Here is a 23499-nt window from a genome sequence, read left to right on the forward strand (position 1 = left end):
AACTGAACATGGAATCACGGATTGGTTCAAAATTGAGAAAGGAGTTCGGCAAGGCTGTATACTGTCGCCTTGCCTATTTAACTTGTATGCGGAGCATATCATGAGAAAGGCGGGATTAGAGGAGTCACCAATTGGGATCAAGATTGCAGGGAGAAATATCAACAACCTCAGATATGCAGATGATACCACTCTAATGGCAGAAAGTGAAGAGGAACTAAAGAGCCTGTTGATGCGGGTGAAGGAGGAGAGTGCAAAAGTTGGCTTGAAACTCAACATCAAGAAAACAAAGATCATGGCAGCCGGCCCTCTCAATTCATGGCAAATAGATGGGGAAGAAATGGAGATAGTGACAGATTTTATTTTATTTTCCTCGGCTCCAAGATCACTGCAGATGGGGACTGCAGCAAAGAAATTAAAAGACGCTTGCTCCTAGGGAGGAAAGCTATGGCAAATCTAGACAGCATCCTAAAAAGCAGAGACATCACCCTACCAACAAAAGTGCGTTTAGTCAAGGCTATGGTATTCCCAGTTGCAATGTATGGCTGCGAAAGTTGGACCATAAGGAAGGCCGAGCGTCAAAGAATTGAGGCTTTTGAACTCTGGTGCTGGAGAAGACTCTTGCGAGTCCCTTGGACTGCAAGGCGAACAAACCGGTCAGTCCTAGAGGAGATCAGCCCTGACTGCTCTTTAGAAGGCCAGATCCTGAAGATGAAACTCAAATACTTTGGCCACCTCATGAGAAGGAAGGACTCCCTGGAGAAGAGCCTAATGCTGGGAGTGATCGAGGGCAAAAGAAGAAGGGGACGACAGAGAATGAGGTGGATGGATGGAGTCACTGAAGCAGTAGGTGCAAACTTAAAAGGACTCCAGGGAATGGTAGAGGACAGGAAGGCCTGGAGGATCATTGTCCATGGGGTCGCGATGGGTCGGACACGACTTCGCACATAACAACAACAACAACAAGTTGAGATTACTATTCATTGTCTGCTGCCATAGTAGACTCTTGCACACAAGCCATAGAGTTTCCCTAGTTAACCATGTGTATGTTTGTTTCAATGCAATAGACTTCCTTTAGCCAACATTGGAATTTTGTTGTTGTAACTTAACATGTCCTTTACTTAAATTGAATGTGCACATCCTACATTTCTTACCAAAGTATGTACTGCAAGCCCATCAAATCTTTACCATTCCCCCCCCCCCCCTTGTTACTGTTTTGCTTGATTTGAAAGATCACTTGCAACTGGGTTGGCTTTATCTATCTGGTGCAGCTTGTAGCCTTTATATACCTTTGCTCTCTTTGCAAAGCTGCACTAACTAGCAGAATTAAAAAAAAACAATTTTCAGATTCTTCAGAAATGCTAGCTGTAATGTAACATTTATGGTTATGCTGTTAATTAATAAAACTGGGATTACACATGGAATTGAACCGCAAGAGGGATATGAAAAGTACTTGTGTTCCCATTTATAAATAGTTGTGTTCTATATGAACCGCCTTGAGCCTCAGGGGAGGGCAACATATAAATACAAAAATAAATAAATAAAAATAAATGAAGTATTCTTTTGTGTTAAAGAACTTGGGCCTGGCCTGGCCTAGGCTCTTTCTGATCTCTTAAGTAAGGAGCCAGTTCCGTGGCCTTGGCTGATGCCATCATCAGCTGATAGTCTGTTCCTTGGTCCTGGCTGATGCCATCATCAGCTGATAATCCATTCCTTGGTCCTGGTAGATGCCATCATCAGCTGGAGCTAGGAGATGGCTCCCTTTAGTTACTACCTCAGTTGTTCGTCTGTTCCTTGGTACTACCTAATTACCTAATTACCAGTTTTTCAGCCCTTTTTTAAGCTGAAAAATGTCCCCCTCGGCTTATATGCGGGTATAAAAAAAACAGCTGCCAGACAAGACAGGAAGGTGGGAGACAAGTCTACTTGCCTGAAGAGCAGAAGCAGGAACAAAGGAGAGACGCAGCAAGCCCGGGAGGGAAAGAACAATATCTGCCTCCCCCTCTCCCTGCTTTAATGAGGCTAGCACGAAGCTAGCATGTGCAGGAAGCTCTGAAGCTCTCTGAACAGAGAGCAGGAGAAGGAAATGTCCCTATAGGAAGGCATGGAAAGTGGAGAGAACAGAACACTGAGCTAAGAAGAAGGGAAGCAGCACAGGATTGGATAAGGCAAGACAGTTCAGAGGGAAAGAGGGAGGAGGAGGGTGGGAAGAAAAGGGGGAAAAAAAGATCCTGCCCAAAACAAGGGGGAGGGGAGGAAATGAGAAAAAATCCACTATCTGAACACCGCCCTCAGCTTATATGTGAGTCAATAAGTTTTCCAACATTTGGGGGTGAAATTAGGTGCCTCGGTTTATATGCGAGTATATACGGTACATCAACATCAGGGACCAGGACAGGGCTCCCTTTAGTTCAGTCTTTTCCAACCTTTTGATTGTGGAGGAGTCCCTGAAATAAATTTTCAGACTTCATAGAGCCTTGGAAGTGATGTCAGCTAGCAACGCCTCACTGCCATAGAATCATGGAAGGGAGATCCAGGGTCATCTAGTGCAACTTGCTGCACAGTGCAGGAACTCACAGTACCTGCCTACCCACAGTGACCCCAATTTCATGCCCAAGTGATTCCCCCTCCCCCCCCAAAAAAATCCAGCCTAGCCTGGAAGAAATTCACCTACCATCCCACAGTGGCGATTAGCAATTCCCATTGTATGCAAGGGTCACAAGAGATAAACACTGGGATATCTTTTCCTGCCCATCCACTCACAATCTGCCTAAGTTCATAAAATCAGCATTTCTATCAGATGACTCTGCTTAAAAACTTCCAAAGAAGAGAACCCACCATGTCCTGAGGAAGTCTGTTCCACTGATGAACCAGTCTAATTGTCAGGAACTTCTTCCGGATGTTTAGCCAAAAATTCCTTTATTTGTTGCCTGAGCCGTTCATTTGTTCTTTGCCATTGTCTGATAGTATCATCAGCTTGAACCAGGAGAACGTTCCCTTTAGCTACTGCCTCAGCTGGTACCAGTTCAGCTGGTCATCTGATCCTTGGCACTGCCTAATGCCATCATCAGCTGAAGACAGTCTTTTCTGCTTGGCAAATATTGAACCTTCTTGTTGAGTGACAGTTTGAGAGAAATTTGGGGTATTATTTTTCCAGTATCTCTGCCATGTATGGGAGTAAGAAGTATGTACATGTCCTAACAATGGCATTAAACAACACAGGTTATAACAGTTCACTCAACCAATACAAACCGGCTGGTGATCCCTGGTCCTAGAGAAGTACATCTAGCCTCAACCAGGTCCTTAAAGTAATACATCCCCCAAGTGGGAGATGGTGACATAGAAACCAAGAGCCATAGCTGGATTTTAAATCAGTTTTAACTGGTTTTAATTGTAATGTGTACATGTTGTGAGCTGCACTGAGTTGGAAATCCTGAAAGGTGTAATGTATAAATTTAATAATATAAGTAAGTAAGTAAGTTTGTTTGTTTGTTTGTTTTCCTTTAAGTGCCAAGTTTCCTCTTAGGCCATCTCAGATTATCTGAATGTCTAGCAAATATGCAACATTTATATTTATGTATTTAATATTTAATGTTTCATTACAATTGCCTTATGGCTTACAGTTTGTTTTGGTTTATTCAAAAGGGTGGGCTAAGTGCCCAAGCTTTTCTTCGCATTGAGATAGAAGACATTAATGATAATTACCCTGTCTTCAACCCTGAGACTTACATGGCAAGCATCAGCAATCATATGCAACCAGGAACTGAAGTCATTAACGTTGTTGCTACTGACAAGGATTCTGGGATATATGGAGTTGTAACTTATGAACTGGTATCAGGTGACTTCTCTTCACTCTTCACTGTGGATACAACAACAGGTATGACATAGATGCTCAAGATACGGATTTTTAACCACAAAATTATTACAGAATTCCAAAATGTAAAAATTAATTGTGATGTGTCTAAAATGTTGTGTTTTAAGTACAAGCTACTCTTAAATTACTTCCATTTGACTGCCAGACACTTAAAATGGGGTACAATGACAGTGGACCATCCAAGGTTTTTCTTCCTTTCATCATAAAATTATTATGATAGAAGGATCCTAGTGTAGTCTTTACCCTGATATCCTAGTTTTGACTGTGTCTCCTATATTTGTGGGATCTCAAACATCTGATGCAGCCTGAGGGGATACAGTTCAGCAGTTGATTCATCACATAGGCTTGCAGATGTTGCTTTATAAGAATGTAAATTTGGATGTACATGGCCAGATATGCAAACTATTTATAGGAGTTTAATGTTCGCCCCTAACAACTGAATGTCTATCAGGAAGCTTATTAATTTGTCATTTGAAGCAAGGAACAATGGACTGCAGAGGTAAATCTGTGGAAATTGGTGTAGTGGTGTCATCTATCATTTCTTTGAAATTGCTACTCGTTTTAGAATTCTTTGCAAGAGAGAGAATGAATATAAGAAAGAAAACATAGAGAGCATATTTATCGGTAGCCATGGACACAAACTAGACCTCATTACAAATTTTGGCTCTTTTATGGTTTGTGAAAAGAGTTTTGCAAACCGAAGAAACAACATGAACTTCCATGAATTTTGATGCAGTTTATGGCAGTTCATGAAGAGCATAAAACAAAGGTTTAAATGGTACTGAGCCATTTAAACCCCTGATTTCTTCTTCTGCCACTCAGCTGTTTTGTTGAAATGGCTGAGAGCCATTTAAACTGCTACTTTCTGCTCCTCACAAAAAGAAGACGGAAGGCAGAAAGCAGGGGATAAAATGGCTGGGAGCTATTTAAAACCCTGCTTTCTGCTCATCTTCAAAATAGCAGAAACCAGGGAGTGAAACAGCTAAGAGCAATTTAACCCTCTCCTTTCTGCTTGCTGCTGTTTCTAGAAGCAGCAGAAAGCAGGGGTTAAATGGCTCATGAACTATATGAACCAGTTCAGTTTACAGACCAGTGTATCAGTTTGCAAAAATACAGTTCGTGACCATCCTTATTCATCAGTAGATAGCAATTTCTCCTGTAAAAATAGATCAGTGTTGTGGGAGGATATGTAATCGAAACCCAGTTGCAGAAGAGATTTCTGCTTCACAGTCAAAATGTTCTTTTATAGCTACGGAACTCCTTAAGAAGAGTTTAATTTCAAAGGAACACATTTATCAGTATTTTTAAAAAAACCTTCCTAAATGCAATAAGCTATGTTTTTTTTTTTTTGGTTCCATCAAGATGTGTGCAGTTGGACAATATATCAGCTTATATGCAGTGAAATGTTTGAAATTTGACTTTATCAATAAAATTCAGTCCCCACTGTCTCCCTTTGCAGTCAGCATCTGTACACGCACTGATACTGGTGGTTATGGATTGCTCAACTGTTGCATTCGAATGAAATAGATTCCCAGCAGAATACTTGTTGGAAATTATGATGGTGATTTTCTTGTTGTAGTATCCTATTGACTAAAAAAAGAGATTCCTTTATATGTTTTCCATGGAATACACAAATAGCCTTTTTGGGTTGTCAGCTTGTTTTTTGTAAGAAGACTATTAAAAGTCGACTGAAAGTGTAACATTTTACAAGTGTAAAATGAACTTGTAAAAGTGGCCAAAATCATGGAGTCCACTCAAATTTTAATTCAGCAAAGGTATTTTGAATCATTACCATGTTCAACTTTGCAACAAAACTTGTCCACTAAAATTGTTAATTATGAGGAAATGCCTGAATGTGGGCCTTGACCATATAATTAGCAATTCGCCTTTTGCCATGTAAGGACACAGCCCAAGCTTATTCAATCAATTCAGTACATCTTAGTCAACCACAGGACTTGATAGGTTGAACTGTGAAGTAGTTTGAACATGAGATAATATCTTTGGTTCTTCGTAGTTTACCTCAAGGTGTTAATCCCACAAGTTTATATCATTAACTGCTTAGCAAAAGCAGACTCTAAAATGCAGGAGAAACGTTGTGGCACACAATTTGACAAATGGCAGCAATAACAACATAAATTAAATTGTGTATTTTCTTTGTGTTTTTTAAAAAACAAAGCTATATTGAATTCTTAATGCTTTTTCATTTCATACTTTATTACAGGAAGAATTAATACTTTTTAATTTTTAAACTACATGTGGCATTTTTATATGGTATGTAATAAAACAAAATCGATGCACACATGAAAGGGTTCTCATGAGTAAAGACAGATTGGAAGATTGGAATAGTTTGTTTTGGAACATTCTGAAACCACATCCTTTTGAAGAAAACCTCTTTATTACTTTTTTCTTCAATCTGCATAAGTAATTGATAACACATTGAGGCCATTGGAAGTAAGTGGGACTAGGTTAATGCATTTGGCTTTAACCTTTTGAGAATAAGCTGTTCATTCAGTAACAGGAATTCAATTGGTGGCTTGAGTCTAGCCACTAATGGATCAGAGTCTCTATCAAAGATGTGCCACAGAATTTAACATAAAGAAGATTGATGTATATTCAGGTATGGAATAGGTTGGGAACAATTAGGTTTTGAAACTGCTCAGTTGGGAATATGCAGTAGAAGTTTCTGAACCTAATCCAAAAGTCTCCATGAGAATTATTCAGTAATTTAGCCAGAAGCAGAAATTTAGAGGGTCAGTTTAGCTGCCAAGGAAACTCTGCAGTCTTAGGCAGAGATCTTTGCTGAAAGTTTTTGTTCATTGTCATCTCTGCAGTGCAGTCCCAAATTGTACTAAGCAGGTGCAGGACCAGCCACTTTTCTCATAAGCTTCCAGTGTTTCTAAATGCTTTTGAGTGATTCTTTGACCTTGATAATCACTACCATCTCAGGTCCAGAAAGTAACTACATCTTGATGCCAGGCATCCTGGTCATCATGTTATTCTCCAAGCCATTTCTTCTTCTCAACACCAGTCTTGATATAATTGGTGTAATAGTTTGAGTTGACGTTGAGTTTTGCTCACTCAAGCCAGAGATGCCCTCACCTTCTCTGAATCTCACAGATTCCCAGTCTTCATATGATGATATAATGGAAGTCCCAGCCCCACTGTCTTCAACCTCTGAACAATAAAGTCATGATGCTTTTCCTGACCACCAGGCTTCTGTCAAACCCCCTCAAACTTTTTCCTTAGATGTTCATGCTGGCCTGATAATGGAATTCAAGCCAACAAGAACCATGGCAACCTTTTTTCCATCTGCAGAGCCAGCAACATAAGGGGCAACACTACCACCCTGGGGCTGCCTTTACAATCCCACTTTTTCTAGCTCATGACTCTCAGGGATCAGATTTGGAGGAAGAAGAGCAGCAAGGTGCTCGGGGGGGGGGGGGGACTATAGCCAGCATTGAAGGAGCACAAGGGCTTTATTTCTAGCCTTTTAAACACTGGAAGGAGAGGGCTTTATTTTTAGACTTTTGCCCCCAACTCTACAGCCAGTGCAAGCTGGGGAGGGGAAGGTGTCCTACAGTCTTTGAATCAATGCCCTGACCAATCTGCAACAGACTACCATGCTTCATGAGTGGTGGAGGCACGGAGAAGAGAATGGAAGATAAACAAAAAAATGTGGACATCTACACTTGCAATATTGGGCTTTCAGAGCACGTTTCTCAGATTTAGCGGATAATATTCTCTTCCAGAAAGCCCAGAGAAAAGGTGTTTTTCTCTGTTGCAGATGAAAAATTTAAAGGGATCAAAATGGGAATTAGAAAAGGTACAGGTTACTTTTTTACAATCTGGGCCAATAGTGGATAAAAAGCCCAGTGCAGATGAGACCTAGGAGGGTGGTATAAAAATCAAACAAATAAATAATTTAAAAGAATTTTTACTTACTTCTCAGGTCATCAGTCTGGTAACATAATTGATTAACCCCCACCAAAAATAACAACAACACCATGCCACACCCACCTTACTTTCTGAAAGATTCCTGGGTATTAGCATTGACCTGCTTCAGCATTAAGTTTGTTCAGCTGCCAGATTTGAAGGTGAGTTTGGGTGATGAACTATACATACCTTTTTAGCCATCTGGCTGCTGTCTGAGTCAACTATCAAATCATGTTTGTTGGAGCCATCTGGATATAGTTGTTGCAAATAGTCAACCTCTAATTTTTTGCTTTCTTCTGATTTTTCTCCTCTTGCTAAAGATTTGTTCTATCATTGGCATTTTCTAATTGGGAAAGCCCTGATCTGGAGGAAGAAGTGTTTTTAATGAACCTCATGAAAAGTTTCTTCTCCACCATCAACTAATGGATGCTTAACTACCAATTGTTACTAACCACTAATATTTGCTGAATATTGAAAGCATTCATTGCTTATTAGAACATTGGAAGCTATAGAAAAGTTCTTGTGAAAACAAATCCAACCTTATATGCCTATAAAGCAATGCTGTGTGGTGAAGAGGGAGGAAATACAGGAACTATTGAAATCAGTGATCTTACAAAGCTAATAGAAGGTTGGCAGGGACTCCAGACCAGCCATGCTACAGTTGGCTGGAATTTACTGAAGACTAGGGATATTATACACCATTATGGCTTGGGCACAGATTATGATTCACTCCTTTAATGCTTTGCATTACTTGCTTATATACCAAGAGGAATCTACTGACCTGCTTTTTAGCATTAAGGTACATACTGGTCTGTGACCCACATTTTGTTGATTGCTGGTGAGGATGTTTGTTGACATACCTCCTGTGGGAAGATGTGAGCTAGGGTTTCATGGGTTCTTCAGAGGTTGAGATTTACCAGTAGTTAACTTGGTACAGATGTAAGCTTGTTATTTACTTAGAGATAAGATGATTTGCATCTAGGTAAGTGTAGGCCTATATATCTCTGAGATAATTCACTAGATGGAAGTGGGAATCTATCTCACTGTACATTTCTTTCCAGAATATGAACAATGAGGCAGCAGCTACCATGGGGTGAAACTAATTTTCTGTATGGTAATTGCTGGGGAGAAAAGTCTGTGCTTATAATTGAACCTAGGTTTTACTTTGTTAGATTAGATGAAAAACCAGAATACAATTTTGAAGTTTTGAGCAAAATATGCAAAGATATTATTTTAACCGATCTAATTTGTGCAGTGCTATATTTTCAAATGGATGCCCAAAGTTTTGGGCGTTCATAATCTGCTTGTGAGTCCAGTAAGATAACTCTTCCAAATTCTGTATACCATATATGGTCGTTTGATTTGATAATTTATTTTGGTTTTCATTCATTGAGTGATGATGTCAAGACTGATGGCCTGTAAAAGACTAAAACTGTCAGAGGAGAGCAAGAGTTAACTGACACCCTTTCCTTGAGCCTGCATCAACGTCCAGCTGAGAGCCTCTCCCTCTCACTTCCAAATATAAATCAAATGAATGAATGAATGAATAAATAAATGCTGCCACTGGGACCTTTGTGGAGAGGAAGGAACAGCCAGGCTCGCTACTCCTCGTGGGACCACTGGATTTTCATGTCATTTGATTTGCATTTTTATTCCTATGAGACTCTCCCTCAACCATTTTTTCCTGTAAAATGGTTGAAAAATAAACCAAGCTGTATATCTAATTTCAAAACACTGAGAGGAAGTATTTGGCACAAACCCCACTATTATGACCTCTGTATTCAGAGACTCCTCCTTGAATTTCACTGTCTAAAGAACAAACTTTGAATGGGTGGGATCATGTTCTGCACAGGTGTGCCAAAGGAAAGGAAAAGCATATGCCATGGTAGGTAGGAAGTGAACTCCAATAAAAGCTCACAGTAGTAGGCAAGTGGAAAACGTGCTCCTTTTGGAAAGTCTACCAAACACTGAATTCACTGCTGTCCCCCACCTCTGATTTACAGCATGGGTAGTTAACCTGTGGTCCTCCAGATGTCCATGGACTACAATTCCCATGAGCCCCTGCCAGCAAATGCCAGCAAATGGTAGTCCATGGACATCTGGAGGACCACAGGTTGACTACCCTTGATTTACAGGATGAAAATTTTGCAAGCGAAATTCAAATCCTGATTTTATTACATCCAACAATAATTAAAATTGCAAATAGCATTAATTGGAGTTGCCACATGCCACTTTGTTGCATCTTGGAGAAGGGGAGGGATCATATTGCCCAGAAAGATGGAAGTCATATTGCCTCAAGAAAGGCCAAATATGTTGTCCTTGGAATACTGTTCTATGGTCTCTCTAATCACAAAATGCTATCACCATATTAAGGAATGGGGGAAGGGGGCAATAAAGCCGTTTGTTCAAAATGTATCTGGTGACAGCAATAGATTTTCACTCCATTACTCCAGAGCGACAATAGTGATTTTTTTACAATGAGAAACAAAGACCCAGTGTTCTTTAAAAAGATATTTTAAAATATAGTCTAAAGTGATCAAAAGGCAGTTTGTTTTTACAATGGTTTGGCATTGTCATAGGAAATTTTGCTACCTTTGATTTTCGGTGTTTTATCTGTTTTCCACTCTTCTGGTTAAGCATACGTTATCCCAAATTAGTCATTCAGCTAGTGAAACAGCTCTAGCATAGTTAAATCAGATTTTTAATTCTCCTTTGTTCCAAAGCTGACTTTCCTCTCCAGAGAGTGCGTAAGAGAGAGTGATCATGTGTGTGCAATAAAGGCAGCCAGATTCCAGAGCACACTAGTGCTTCTTGGACCATGGTGGAATTCTCTTCCGTTATGTTGCTTTGCAGTGTCTGCTGAAAATCTAGCCTTGGCAATTGCACAGAAGAAACTCCTAAACATTTTTGTATGCAAGTGAGACCAGACAGGCCATGCTTTTGTCAATTTCACTGAACTATTAAATTGTTTATGTGGCTTTATGTGTGTGTGTTTTTTGTATAACAAAAAAGAGGAAGTATAGAATTTAATGTATAATTAAGGTAAGAATAAAATAGGAAGAAATCTTAATTTTATTTGAATTAAATAAATGAAAAAATATTTGTGGCAAAGAAGAGCACCATTCCAAGATAGATCTATGAACATTACCAGTCTGTTTTGAAGAAGGCAAGTGGATATTGAATTATCTTAATTATGGTTATTGTAGTCTTCTGAGCATTCTGGGTGCTCTTTTTAAAATAATTGTAACATATTTTAGACCTATTGCCTTTGGGAGTTGTACAAATGGTATGCTTCTGATTCTGGCCTATAGTTAATTATATTGTTCACCAAAAAAAAGTTTTCTTTGGTTTTGATAAACTTCCCTGACTCCCCACCGCCCCATTGACTGACTATAGCTAAATAATATACTAGTTCTCTAAAACTAAATTGCTTCTGAACTAATTACTCCAGATGAGGAAATATGTGGTCTGAGAGCCATTTTAATCCCATGGAGGAAATGGTGGGGGAACTGGATTCACATCCCCGCTCAGCAATGGAGTCATTGCCGTGGTTTGAGAGAAGCCACCCTGTGGTTTGATTAGCCTATCTACCAAATGGAAATAACAGTAACTCTATTTCACAGGGTCATTGTTGGGTCGAACAAAAGAGAGGCTGAGTTTGCACAGCAGATTCTGTTAAACAGCTGGAAGGCTGCATGGAGCTTGAGCAGTTGCTGATGCTATGGGCGGGTGGACAGAGACATCCATTTTATCTGGGTGGCTGGCAGAGGCATCCAGTGGTGCCTGCCCATTAAGAGTGTGTTTTGTGGCTGAATGTCTTGTTTGTTGTAAAGTTGGTTCAAATAAATTACAAGGAATTCGCAATACATTTATTTACCTTCTAGCTCTTTTCTCACTGAGACTCAAGACGGATCGCGAAGTATAAAACAATGCGGCAATGTAGCATGAAACACATTCATTAAACAAAGTAGTAGACCTTGAATCACTAAATTAGAAAACAGTGCAAGCCAAAACCGTTATAAGGCATGACATACCATAACCTGTGTAGAGCATGGATTACAAAAATAGAAGATAGTACAGTATGAACAGGAAAGTAATTCAATAAGGAGAGCAACAGACTACATGACCTCTTGAACATTTCAGTCTAAGGTGTTCTGGGGAATGGTAGAAATGTGGGAGTCTTCCTAATCTTGTCAGGCAGGCAGTTCCTGCTGATGATGACCACAACAAGAGCTGCAGCTGCTTTGAGGCTTTCAATTGCAAAAATATAAACCCCTGGAGCATAACACCCCTGATATCACAACTGAAGGGGGGGGATTGCATATATGGTTTGGACATTGCAATCTCAGAAAACAGCAGAATAGAGAAGGAAGGAGAATATCACAAAATACGAAGACCTACAAATAGAGTTAGAGTATTTCAGAGAAGATTACCATTCTGCCAGTTGTCATTGGAGCCCTTGGAGCAGTGCCTAGAAATTTCAAGAAACACCTGGACATTCTGTGCATTGAGCAAATAACCCCAGCTGAGTTCCAAAAGATAGTGCTCCTTGGAACAGTAGGAACAGTGCAGAGACATATCTACAGTTCTGAAGAACTTGGCTAGATCTTGAATTCCAGAACACCATTTACCAGTCAAATATATATGACTGTGATAATTCAGAATAATAATTAAAAAGTTGCTAGAAACCCACACATTCCTTTTCACACTTTTGCCAGGAAGTACCAAAGGAAGTTTGGAAAATATCACAGTGGAGCCAGGGAAAACACAAAAGGTTGGTGGAAACACAATAGTGTCATTCAGTAGCCTGATTTAAATTTGTTGCAGTTGGGGAGGGGGGCTCTATGCCAAAGCGTACTTAGCTGACTTTAGCCAGACTTTTCTGTCAGCTTTAGTCCAATACTGAGATGATAATGCTGGCTTACCTTAGAGCAGCCTTTTTCAACCTTTTGACCATAGAGGAGCCCCTTAAATAGTTTTTCAAGCTTTGAGGAGCCTCAGAAATGATGTCAGCTGGTCATATCTCAGTGCCATGCCCCCCCCCCCAGTTACAAGTCACCAGAAGTGACGTGACCATGGTTTACGGGCAAGCTCAGGGAAGACTGAGGGGCGGAGTAATAGGGTGCAGTTTAAGGCAAGAGCAGGCATGTAGGCTCTGCCCCCTCCTAGGCACAGAAGCTATGAGAGAATTAACTCATGCCTGGCGGGGGGCTGGGAGCAATGGAAGCAACCAGTTCCCTAACTTGTGGCTGAGTCCATTAAGGCAGGAGGGTAAAGGCCATGGGTCCCTTCCAGAGTTGCCACTGACCCCTGCGGATCCATGGACCCCTGTTTAGGAATTCCGGCCTTAAATGCCTAGTTTAAATAGTACAGTGGGACAGATGAAAAGAGGATAAGAGTACAAATCTGCTTCCCAGTTTTTTATTTACGGATTCAAAAGTTTAGTACCACAGAATCATCTTTTGACTCTCACAAATCACACTCAGACTTTGCCTGACATAGTGAGTTCCTAGCTCAGTTATTTTAGCAATAACTACTTCAAAGCAGGGTGCCACAGGACAAATGAAAGTTAAGAAACAGGGCAGCTGCACTACAAGCCTGTACTTTGAGTTATTTGAACTCTATATCTCCGCTTCAACGAAAAACAAATCCAGGAATTAAAAACAGCATTTTTCTCTTGGGTTTCTCATGCTTTCAGGTTCTATTTAGATCACGATCAGAACAGAACTGAAGAAAACATCTTTTGAAGACACAACGAAGATTTGATTATCTTACAAAATTGATTTAATATTAATAATGATGTTGGCCCACAGTAGCATTTTACAAATGTCCCTGCCTGTTTTTACAGCTCGTCATAGAACAATCAAAACCAAATTATACAGGTTTTGGAGCTATCACTAAGATACTTAAAGGTTGCACTTGGACTTAAAACTTGTCTGAGTGAGGCAGAAGTATCAGTGTCCTCTCTAATTACAATTTTCTCTTTTGCAGGAATTATTTATCTGATATCAGGTCTCAGCAATGTGGAACATAGTAGTGTCCTGCTGACTGTCTCTGCTCGAGATGGAGGTGGTCTTTGCTCAGTTGTTAATGCAGTTGTGACTGTGAGGATCCTTCAGACTGCCATGGCTCCTGCTGTATTTGAGCGATCACGCTACACGTTCTCCATCCCTGAAGATATCCCTGAAGGCAGTGCTGTAGGGACAGTCAAAGCAAGGGAGCCTTTGAGTAAGTGTCTTGGGTTGCATTCAGACAGAGTCCAGAACCCCAGATTGCTTTGCAACTGATATAGCAATTGAAGAAAAGAGAGCATTTTCTCAAGTGTTTTTAGATGTAGTGTTTCCACATAATTTACTGATATTAAAATCACAAACCAACAGGTTTATTTTTACTAGTTACAACTATAGAAGCTTATTGGAAGTATTGGACATAATCCATTCCATAAGTGGATTCCAATTTATGTCTCTTGCCCATGTTCATGGATGGGCATGAGCACAAGGGGGACATAGGAGAGTCTCATATATCTCCATTGTCTCTTCACAATGGTTGGCCATGTCGTTGTTTACACTTGTAGGGAAACAGTGTTCAGAAGTAGGGGTGCGCCTGATGTTTCTGAATCCCAATATCGGTATTTGGATTTTGAAATTATTGTGAAAGCTTACTCCTAACCACTACACCAAGCCCTCTGGCACCCCACTGCTCATTTCCCTCCAATCTGAAGGGGGAAAACGAAATGGAACACTGCAATGGCTGCTGGCTACTTAAACCAGCAGCTTGGCGGGTCCTCCTGTCAGCCTCCCTTTTGCTCCCCCCTTTTCCAAAGGGAGGTTTTCAGCGAAAGAATAAATTTTGTGAGCCAACTCTGGTCTCTGTGGAGGAGGAAATGTGTGGGATAGAAATGGTTTAATAAATTACTATGGTTGTGGATTTATTCCCCTTTTCATCACTGTAGAAGAAAGTATATTAACCATATAAAATTTTACTAAGATTGTAGAATGTGACCTAATAGTAGTTCAGGTGGGTTTTGCTATTAACATTCCATGGTTTCCTATAAAACATTCCTTATCCTTGAGATGTTTTATTTACCTTTCCCATACTCTAGATATGCTATAATCCCTTAGTTTGTAGTCTTGGTTCAGGCTTTGATTATTTGGTTCTCACAACAGATAAGCTGAGAAATTAAAATTATGTGCATGGAACATTTGTGTTTCTTTAGTGTGTAATTAATTCTTCAGTTTAACATGACCTAGTTGGCAAAACGTTCCAGTATGAGAGAAATAATATTGATTTCTTCATAAAATTTAATTCACAGCTTTGGGGTAAAAACACAGATTGCATAAATGGGTTAGCATTTAAGTAGAGTCTGTAGAGTATCCATTTGTCTGTTACACTCCAGAGACACTAGCAAGGAAACAAGGACTTAGGAAGCAAACGTCTCTTAAGAGTGGTTTGAGTGGTTCAGCTCAGGTTGTGCTGTCATGTCATATATTTTGCAGACATTCAAGAGTGTATTCTGGTAAGTGAAGCCCCTAAACAACCAAATGCCTGACTTGTCTGTGCTTTGTTCCTCTTTTAGGTTTTTCAGAAACAATTTCATACAGAATTTCCTCTGGTGATCCCTATGGAAGATTCTCTATTGACTCTCAATACGGCATTATCCGCACCCAAAAACTGCTTGACCATGAAAACCATTGCCATGCAGTTCTAACAGTGCAATCACAGTTGGGAAGCTTCCCTGTCTACAGCAATGCTCAGGTCAACATAACTGTGATAGATGTCAATGACAACCCTCCGGTGTTTGTTATGGAATCTGATAATGTACGTATATCACATAGCACAGTATCTGGGACGGCTCTGTACATTGCTCACGCAGAAGACAAAGACAGTGGGCTAAACGGAGTGATCAGATACACTATTGTGAACAATCAATTAGGTGTTTTTACTATTGATCCAGTTCTCGGAGTGCTGTACCTTGCCAGGTCTCTGGATGCTGATAAGCAGAAAGAGTACACAATACACATTGCAGCTGAAGATCATGGAAGTCCTCCTCTGAGTTCTTTGATGGTCCTGACTGTGATTGTTGATGAACCGAAGACATTCCCCACTTTGAGCTTTGAAAATTTGGTCTATCACGTGGATGTCAGAGAGACATGTTCCATAGGTGCCATAATTCTTCAAGTACAAACCCGAACATTAGATTCACAGTATACTCCTGGGATATTTGTGTATTCTCTAGAGCATACCATAGATTCTGCTTCGTTTGGAATTGACCCCAAAACAGGCAGCATTTACCTACGAAATCCCTTAGACTATGAACTAACTCAGTCTCACAATTTTAGAGCCTATGTTACTAGCCCAATGGATAAGTCAGGTCAAAATGCAAGTACATCAATAATTGTTAATGTCCTCGATGAAAATGACAATTATCCTGTGTTCATGCATGATGTCTATTTTTTTGAAACCGAAGAAAGTTCATTGCCGCAAGGTGTGGTTGGCACCCTCACAGCAGTCGACAAGGACTCTGGGAGAAATGGGCAACTTTCCTATTTTCTCCTATCTGATGGCAAATATTTCAAGATCAATTCCAACACAGGTAATATATTTTACAATCTTCCCTGTATTGTTTATGAAATATATTGTTTCTTCCTATATGGAAGTGATTCAAATGTCTCTCTCTTGTGAATAAATGTGTTGCAGTTCCAAATTTAGAACTGAAAGCAATGAGGTAAACAGAGGCACGAAGAATGAAACAGTCTGAATTTTCTTATTTAGTCGATTGTGTGAGTTTGCTCTGCTAAGATCGGGATTTTAAATGTCATTAGAATAGAGGTAGCGGGATGTGAAGTTTGACTAGAGTGATCTCCACCTGACAGACTGAACTCCATATGCAGCTCTTGTAGGTGAGGCTTAAGGTAAACATGAAAAATCAGCCTTTATTAACCTTCTAGGATGGAATACAGATATTCAGTAAAGAGGCTTGAAATTATGCACATAGTTTTTTATGTACATAGTTTTTTTTGGGGGGGGGGGGGCTTGTACTGTGACAGTGTTCAATGTTTGCAGAGAAGAGCTATCAGCCAGGATTTTATTCCTCAGAAAAATCTTTAGCCTTAGGAATCTCAGAGTACAAATGTAAGCTATTTATGGAAATTCCAATACTTTAGCTAGCTTTCCATAGAAACTAGGCTCTGAGACAATGTAGTCTTCTCTTTAGAGCAGGGGTAGTCAAACTGCGGCCCTCCAGATGTCCATGGACTACAATTCCAAGGAGCCCCTGCCAGCGAATGCTGGCAGGGGCTCCTGGGAATTGTAGTCCATGGACATCTGGAGGGCCGCAGTTTGACTACCCCTGCTTTAGAATATTTTAGCCTGCTTGTACTCAAAGCCAGTGAGATGGAATCCTTCCAGTCTTCACTCTGTAGGGTTAGACTGTATCTGATGAGAGCTGTCAATCTGACAGATTTTTCTCTCCACTTCCACATGGATGGCTCCTTTAGCCTTCCATGGGTCCTGATAGGCTGTTAGCTGATCTGCATGCATGTAACCAACAGGAATAAATAGGATTGGTAATTGAGAGAAAGGTGCAGGACCTTTGCCCATCTGTCAACTGATAAGCATTAAAACAGTGAATTGACAAGACATATAAAAGATATATAAATAATCAAACCAGTAGATCACATGCAGAGTTTCTGGTTTTTTTTTAACCTATAGCTACAATTAAGTAAGAATTAATTTGAAACAAAATGCAGTTTACAGTTTTTGATGCTGCTGGTCTTAGCTCTGTATAATAAGTTATATGGTTATGAACAACTAGCAAAAACATTTAAAATTAGTACCAGTGGAGGCTCTCCAAACTCCTGCAAAACTGCAAAGTCAGGTGACAAAGAGTAGCTATGTTTTTCCTGACAGAAGTTACAAATATAAAACCCACCCAAGCAATTGACTTTAGGACTGATGCTAATCACACCCTTTGATTGTATTGTCAGTTAATACCTTCCATGTCAACCACATCTCTTTTAATCCATTTATTGGGATTCTCTAGATTGCAGCCTCCTTTCCTTATACTTTAAGCCATCCTACCTAGTGATTTCTTTATGGTCTTTCATGTCAATTATGTTCCCCTATTGTTGACTGGAAGCTTTTAATGTTTACTCTGGCTTTGACTATCATTAATTCTTGGTGAAAATTTAACCTGGCTATATTCATACCTAATGTTTGGTTCCTTCAACTGTGCTATAGACATAGCTAAGACTCTTGCCTTTATGGCTTTAGACATTAGTGAAGGACTTCACTGTGAACTTCAGTGTGCTCCTATAACCCTTCTATTGACTTTAAGAGAATATAATTCTGCTAAGGGCTGCAGTGTGAGATTTGGATCCTGCCTAGAATTTCCACAAGGGTAAGCGGGTGATTTTCAGCAATTTCTTTTCCATGAGCAGCTCAAAATACCCCTGAGCTGAAATGCTGCTCCTGCAATGCACCTGAAATGCTGCCCCAGAACAACTGGAAGGGAGAAAGCAGAAATCTCCCACAAAAGGGGGGAAGCAATGAAAATCTCCTGGTACTCTCAGAAATTTTAGGTGGAATCTTATGTGTAATAATTCAGTACTACAATGGTAATGTTTCACAGGGCCTGTAAAATGGAGCTCTTCTGCCAGGCGTTTGGTTGAGGCCGGGCCAAGAAGAGCGTCTCCCTCCCTGTATGGGCCTATGGAAATCTGTTGGGCCAGACACTCTCTGAAGCTACCTCCTGGAGAGTTGACGGCTATGCATGTGGGGGTTGGGGGAGTGAGTATCCTGCAGATAATGTTTTTACCACCATCTGTGTTTTGGGTTGTTGTGGGTATTGTTTTTATGTGGGGTTTTTAAAAGCTATGTAAACTGCCATAAGCTGGCTGGGTCCAAAAGTGGTGGTTAACAAATATAATTATAAATAAATAAAAGTAGAACATATCGATTTGAATAGGTGAAAACTGTGAAATCAAATGCCTAATCCAAGATACACAAAGCCAGCTATTTTAACAAGGTAAAATAAAATGCTTGAAATTCAAGCAAAAAGGAATGTGGGATGGAAATCAAGCACAGGTGATGAAACAGTTGGCAAGAGAGTCATTGTGCTTTACAGATGTGGAACGTGAGACTGTATACTGCACAAAAGCTGTAGTATTCACCATCTGGAGAATGAGTAAAGAAAAATGGCTACTAAAGATAGGTCTGGGGAGATAGTGGAGAGATCAAAGTAATTTACTACAGTTCCATTGCAGCATTTTTTTTAAAGAGACATCCACAAAATTGGGATGAGGTCCAGATGTTCAAGCAAGTGATAGCGACTCTATGGAATATCTTTTGTCTTTTAAAAAAGAGAAGAAAATGCTTGCTGGTCTCCAATAGGCTCTGATCAGAGAGGTCCCTAGTATGCTATAAGTCAGCCAGTTGGCTGAAATCTGAAATCATATTCACTCTTTTCTTCCACTGGCAGTGAAAAGAGAGCATTTTGGCTTGTTTAGAATGGCCATCTGGCTTCAAAGGTTTTTATTTGGGGGGGGGGGGGTTGATATGTGAAATAAAGTTGATTGGAGCACAGTGAGATTATTATGACCTCTTAGATGCGACAGTGCTGAGTGATGGGTTGTTGCACGTATCTGTATAATGCACATAACAAGTGACAAAAGTAGCTAATGAAGTGTATTCTGTACAGCTGATTATACAGCCCATCGTGCTATTTCCTCTTGGTTGTTCTGCAGGTGAAATTATAAACTGGGTTGCACTAGACCATGAACAACAGTCTCACCATCAACTGGTTGTACTCGTGACTGACCATGGTGCTCCTCGACTTAATGCCACAGTAACAGCCTATATTTCAGTGACTGACCTCAATGATAACCATCCCAGCTTCCCTCAGTTGTCTGCTGGAGCAGAGTTCTGCATCAAGGTTTGTAGTTATTGCTTTAGACCAGTTTTGTTTCTCTCTTTAAAAGGTGCCTCAGTTCCACATGTGAATTGTGTTAATGTGGAATAGCATGGTGAAAAGTACAATACATCCAGTGTGGCTATTACATTCACATTTCACCCAAAGAGGTGTACCCCGCGGCTTCCAATAACTATTGATTTGTTTTGAGCACCATCTTGTGGTGACATGTTTGAACTGGTAGTGAAATTTGGCTTGATTTTTGACATATAATTAAGGAAGTTTGACTGGGTAGCCATGTTTCGTCTGCAATAAAACAGTTAGATTTGAAGTCAGAGGCACCTTATAGTCTCACAATGGGAGCTTTGACTTTCAAAAGCTTATATCTTATTGGTTTCTAAGATGCCACTGAACTTGGATTGAATTCTTTACTTATTTATTATATTTATTATATCTATTCTATTTATATACCGCCCTCCCCGGAGGGTCAGGGCGATTAATTAAGGAATTATGTGATCAATTACTTGTCCTGTGATTGGCAATCATAATCATGTTACCAAACAGCTAATTCCCCTCCCCTTTTTTGCTTTGTAACGTCCAGCCTTGTGGTTTTTTTTTGGGGGGGGGGTTGTTTTAATACAAGGTATTAAAAACAGCTTCTGTTTTTGGATTTCACGATGAGCCAGTGTGGCTGCTTACATTTTTTGTCCATGTGTTCTAAACTGTATTCCATGGTTGATGTTGAAAACTCAATTTAATGTATGCATTTCTCACAGAGATAGGAATTCTTTTGACTCCCACCCAAGTCAAACAGTAAAAGTCAGGATTTAACTCTGTAGGCAATCTGGATACTTTTGATTGAACTTTCCAGAGCATCAGGAGTGGCAAGGTTAATCAAAATGCCTATTATCTGAAATGATTAAAGATGGTTTCAGTACATTTATTTTAAAAGGGGGTCCCCATCATGGCATTTGTGGTCTCTTGGCCAGCAGGGCCTCTGATTGGCCTCTGGAGATCTGTTTGGCTGAGCAGATGACTAGTTTCAGCCACTGCTGCCACCATAGTGTTAGTTTTATTTATTTGATTTATATTTATAGACCGCTACTCCCAGCACAGCTGGCTCATGGTGGTTTATATAAAAACATAAAAACAGCATAAAACTCCAATGTAATCGCAATGCAATCAATGGTGGCAACAATTCAGAGTCTACTTTCCCATGTGAACCCTCAACCCTTCTGAGTAGCAGCCATTGTTGCGCTGATAGATGACCGCAGGCAATGTTTGGCCTGGAAGGACTGCAAATACAAAGGGGTACAAGCTGTACAAAGGGGAGGGACTTGATCTTATTACCTCGGCCTCAACCAAGCACCTGGCGGAAGAGCTTTCCCCTTGCACTTGGGCTTCCTCTGTGTGTGGGGCTCTGCCTCCTACAGCAGCCATCTTGTGTCTGGCCCTACTTCCCTTGTTTGTACCCCATGGCCCGTGTCAGAATTCCAAAGATGCTCATAGGGACCAAAAGTTTGGGGAACCCTGCTTTAAGAAAGAACATTAATTTTAAAAACTTATACATTGTAATTATTAGAATGAATCTGTTTCAGAGATACTATTTTGTACAAACTTAGCTGTTAATTGACATGGAAGGTCAATAGAAAGTGTCCAGTAACATCTTAAAAACTAACAACATTTGTGGCAAGCTTATGTGTCACAGCTCACTTCTTCAGTATGAGCTGTTACACATGATAGCTTATACCTGCCACAAATTTTGTAAGCCTTGTAAGTGCTACTGGACTTTTGTTTTTTTTCTGCTGCCACAGATAGACTAACACAGCTATCCATCTTGATCTATCCCTATGGAAGATAAAGTTTGAGTGGCCAGAAGAGACTGTGGTACAGAGAAGCTATAGAAAGAAAACTGCTGTGAATCTGTGTTTGGGCTCCTTTAGCAAACCACTGAGCCCCAAGTAGCCTTTAGGTTTAGCTGCTTCCTTTCTATTATGAATGTAATTTTGAAGACTTTGCCATTTGGAAAGTTCAGTTGTAAACAAATTATTTGTCTTTAGGTACTGGAAGGGCAACCAGCAGGAACACTAGTTGCCACTGTCTATGCCAAGGATCTTGATTCTGGAAACAATGGGATGGTGTCATATTCATTGTCATCAGGTAAGATTTCCCAGCTTGTCAAGTGTGACTAGGATAATTAAGTGCAATGCATGGGTTAAAGGGGGCAGTAAACCCTGCTTGTACTTGTGCTTGGTAAGCATGGATACAGCTTTGGCTTCTGTTCCATACCCTTCCTTTTCCATTTAAGACTGGTTCACACATATGAAGAGAAAGCCTCACAGCTTTCCATTACATGCAATGCTGTCCATTTATTGTGAGGTAGATTCCATGCCTTGAATTCAAAGTGTAACGGTGGGGGTGTCCTAAAATGTCTAGCTTCCCAATTTTTCCTTTAATTTCGGTGGCTTGACCATGTGTTTATCATGTAAAACTCTATACATCCTTGCCTTGTATCTCTAGACACTTGCTCTTAAGGGTTTCATCCCATTTTTTCCGCTCCCAGAATTCTCAAGGGAAGATAGCAGTTCAGCCAAGGGATAAATGGTGATGATGAAGGTTATACTAAAATACGTTAGGTGCAGTTTAGGATTTTGTTAATGATAGACATCCCAGTGGAAAGATGATCTTGCCTTTCCCACGACTTGCTTGGAAATCTTCGTATAGCGATTGGTTTGTGTCTGCGACATGGATCAAAAGATAATCCGAGCAAACAATGGAGCTTGTGTTCTATAGATCCTGTTTCATCCTTCCTTTGATGGAATGTTTGTCTGATAGTGTTCTGCAGCATATTTATCTTTACTCTTGCTATGTGAAAAATGCAGTAAAAGTAGGATATGAATGGGACGTTTCAAGGCCTGGTTTTAGTTTATCTGACCTTTTCCAAACACTACAGGTCTAGTATATTTCTTTCCTTGCAGCTGAAGTGATACAATCATCCACCATATAAATTTTATTCAGGAGTGTTCTAAAATGGCAGTTCTTTAATCTTTATAAACTTTAATCAAGATAACAGAAGAAGCAAACTTAAAAATATCCTATGGCATCATAAAGACTAGCACATTTACTGTGATCCAATGCTGGCGAAGTTTGTTCCATGATAAGCCACTTAGGCAGTGATTCTAAGCAGGTCTACTCAGAAGTTAGCCCCATGTCAGTGAGCTTACTCCCAGTAAAATGCTCATATGATTGCAGCTTCAGTCTTTGAAATGGGATTTATGTAGTTGCTGCAGCAGACACTCACAGCTGCTTTAGTGGAATTCATCTTGGTGAACTACGTAGAGCAGCCTTTCTCAGCTTTTTTTACTATTGAGAAACCCCTGAAACATTCTTCAGGCTTTGAGAAACCCCAGAAGTGGTGTGATCGTGCAGAATATGGTTGGAAAACATAGCTGTGTACAACTCAACTGGGGCCCCTCCCCCTCCAAGCCCATCATTGGCCGTTGTTGAGGGGGGGAGGTCAATGTGACCATATATGGTCATATCACCCAGTACAATGTTTAACACATTAAAATATATTAAAAATTAATTAATTCCCACCCATCATCAGGAAACCTTTGCAGGGTCGTCAAGAAACCCCAGAGTTTTGTAAAAGCCTGATATAAAGGTTTTGCATATGAATGCCATAACAGTATTTGTATGAACTACATTATTGGAGAAAGTTGTCATTATTGAAGAAAGTTGTCGTTCATAGCATCTTAAGTATCTAGTAATTGGCATTTTTTAAATT

At 40.1% G+C, this 23499-nt stretch overlaps 1 protein-coding gene across 1 annotated transcript in view; it reads left to right on the forward strand.

Annotated features, from left to right (window-relative positions):
* The window catches only part of DCHS2 (dachsous cadherin-related 2), a 108714-nt gene that overhangs the window by 45699 nt on the left and 39516 nt on the right, over positions 1 to 23499 (forward strand). Inside the window, exons 3-7 of the mRNA XM_077300054.1 lie at positions 3643 to 3874; positions 13796 to 14032; positions 15381 to 16397; positions 19549 to 19736; positions 21773 to 21872. Coding sequence (XP_077156169.1) covers positions 3643 to 3874; positions 13796 to 14032; positions 15381 to 16397; positions 19549 to 19736; positions 21773 to 21872 — 1774 coding nt within the window. The remainder of the gene's footprint in view (positions 1 to 3642; positions 3875 to 13795; positions 14033 to 15380; positions 16398 to 19548; positions 19737 to 21772; positions 21873 to 23499) is intronic.

Source organism: Paroedura picta, chromosome 10 (genome assembly GCF_049243985.1).
Source record: "Paroedura picta isolate Pp20150507F chromosome 10, Ppicta_v3.0, whole genome shotgun sequence".
Lineage (NCBI taxonomy): Eukaryota > Metazoa > Chordata > Lepidosauria > Squamata > Gekkonidae > Paroedura > Paroedura picta.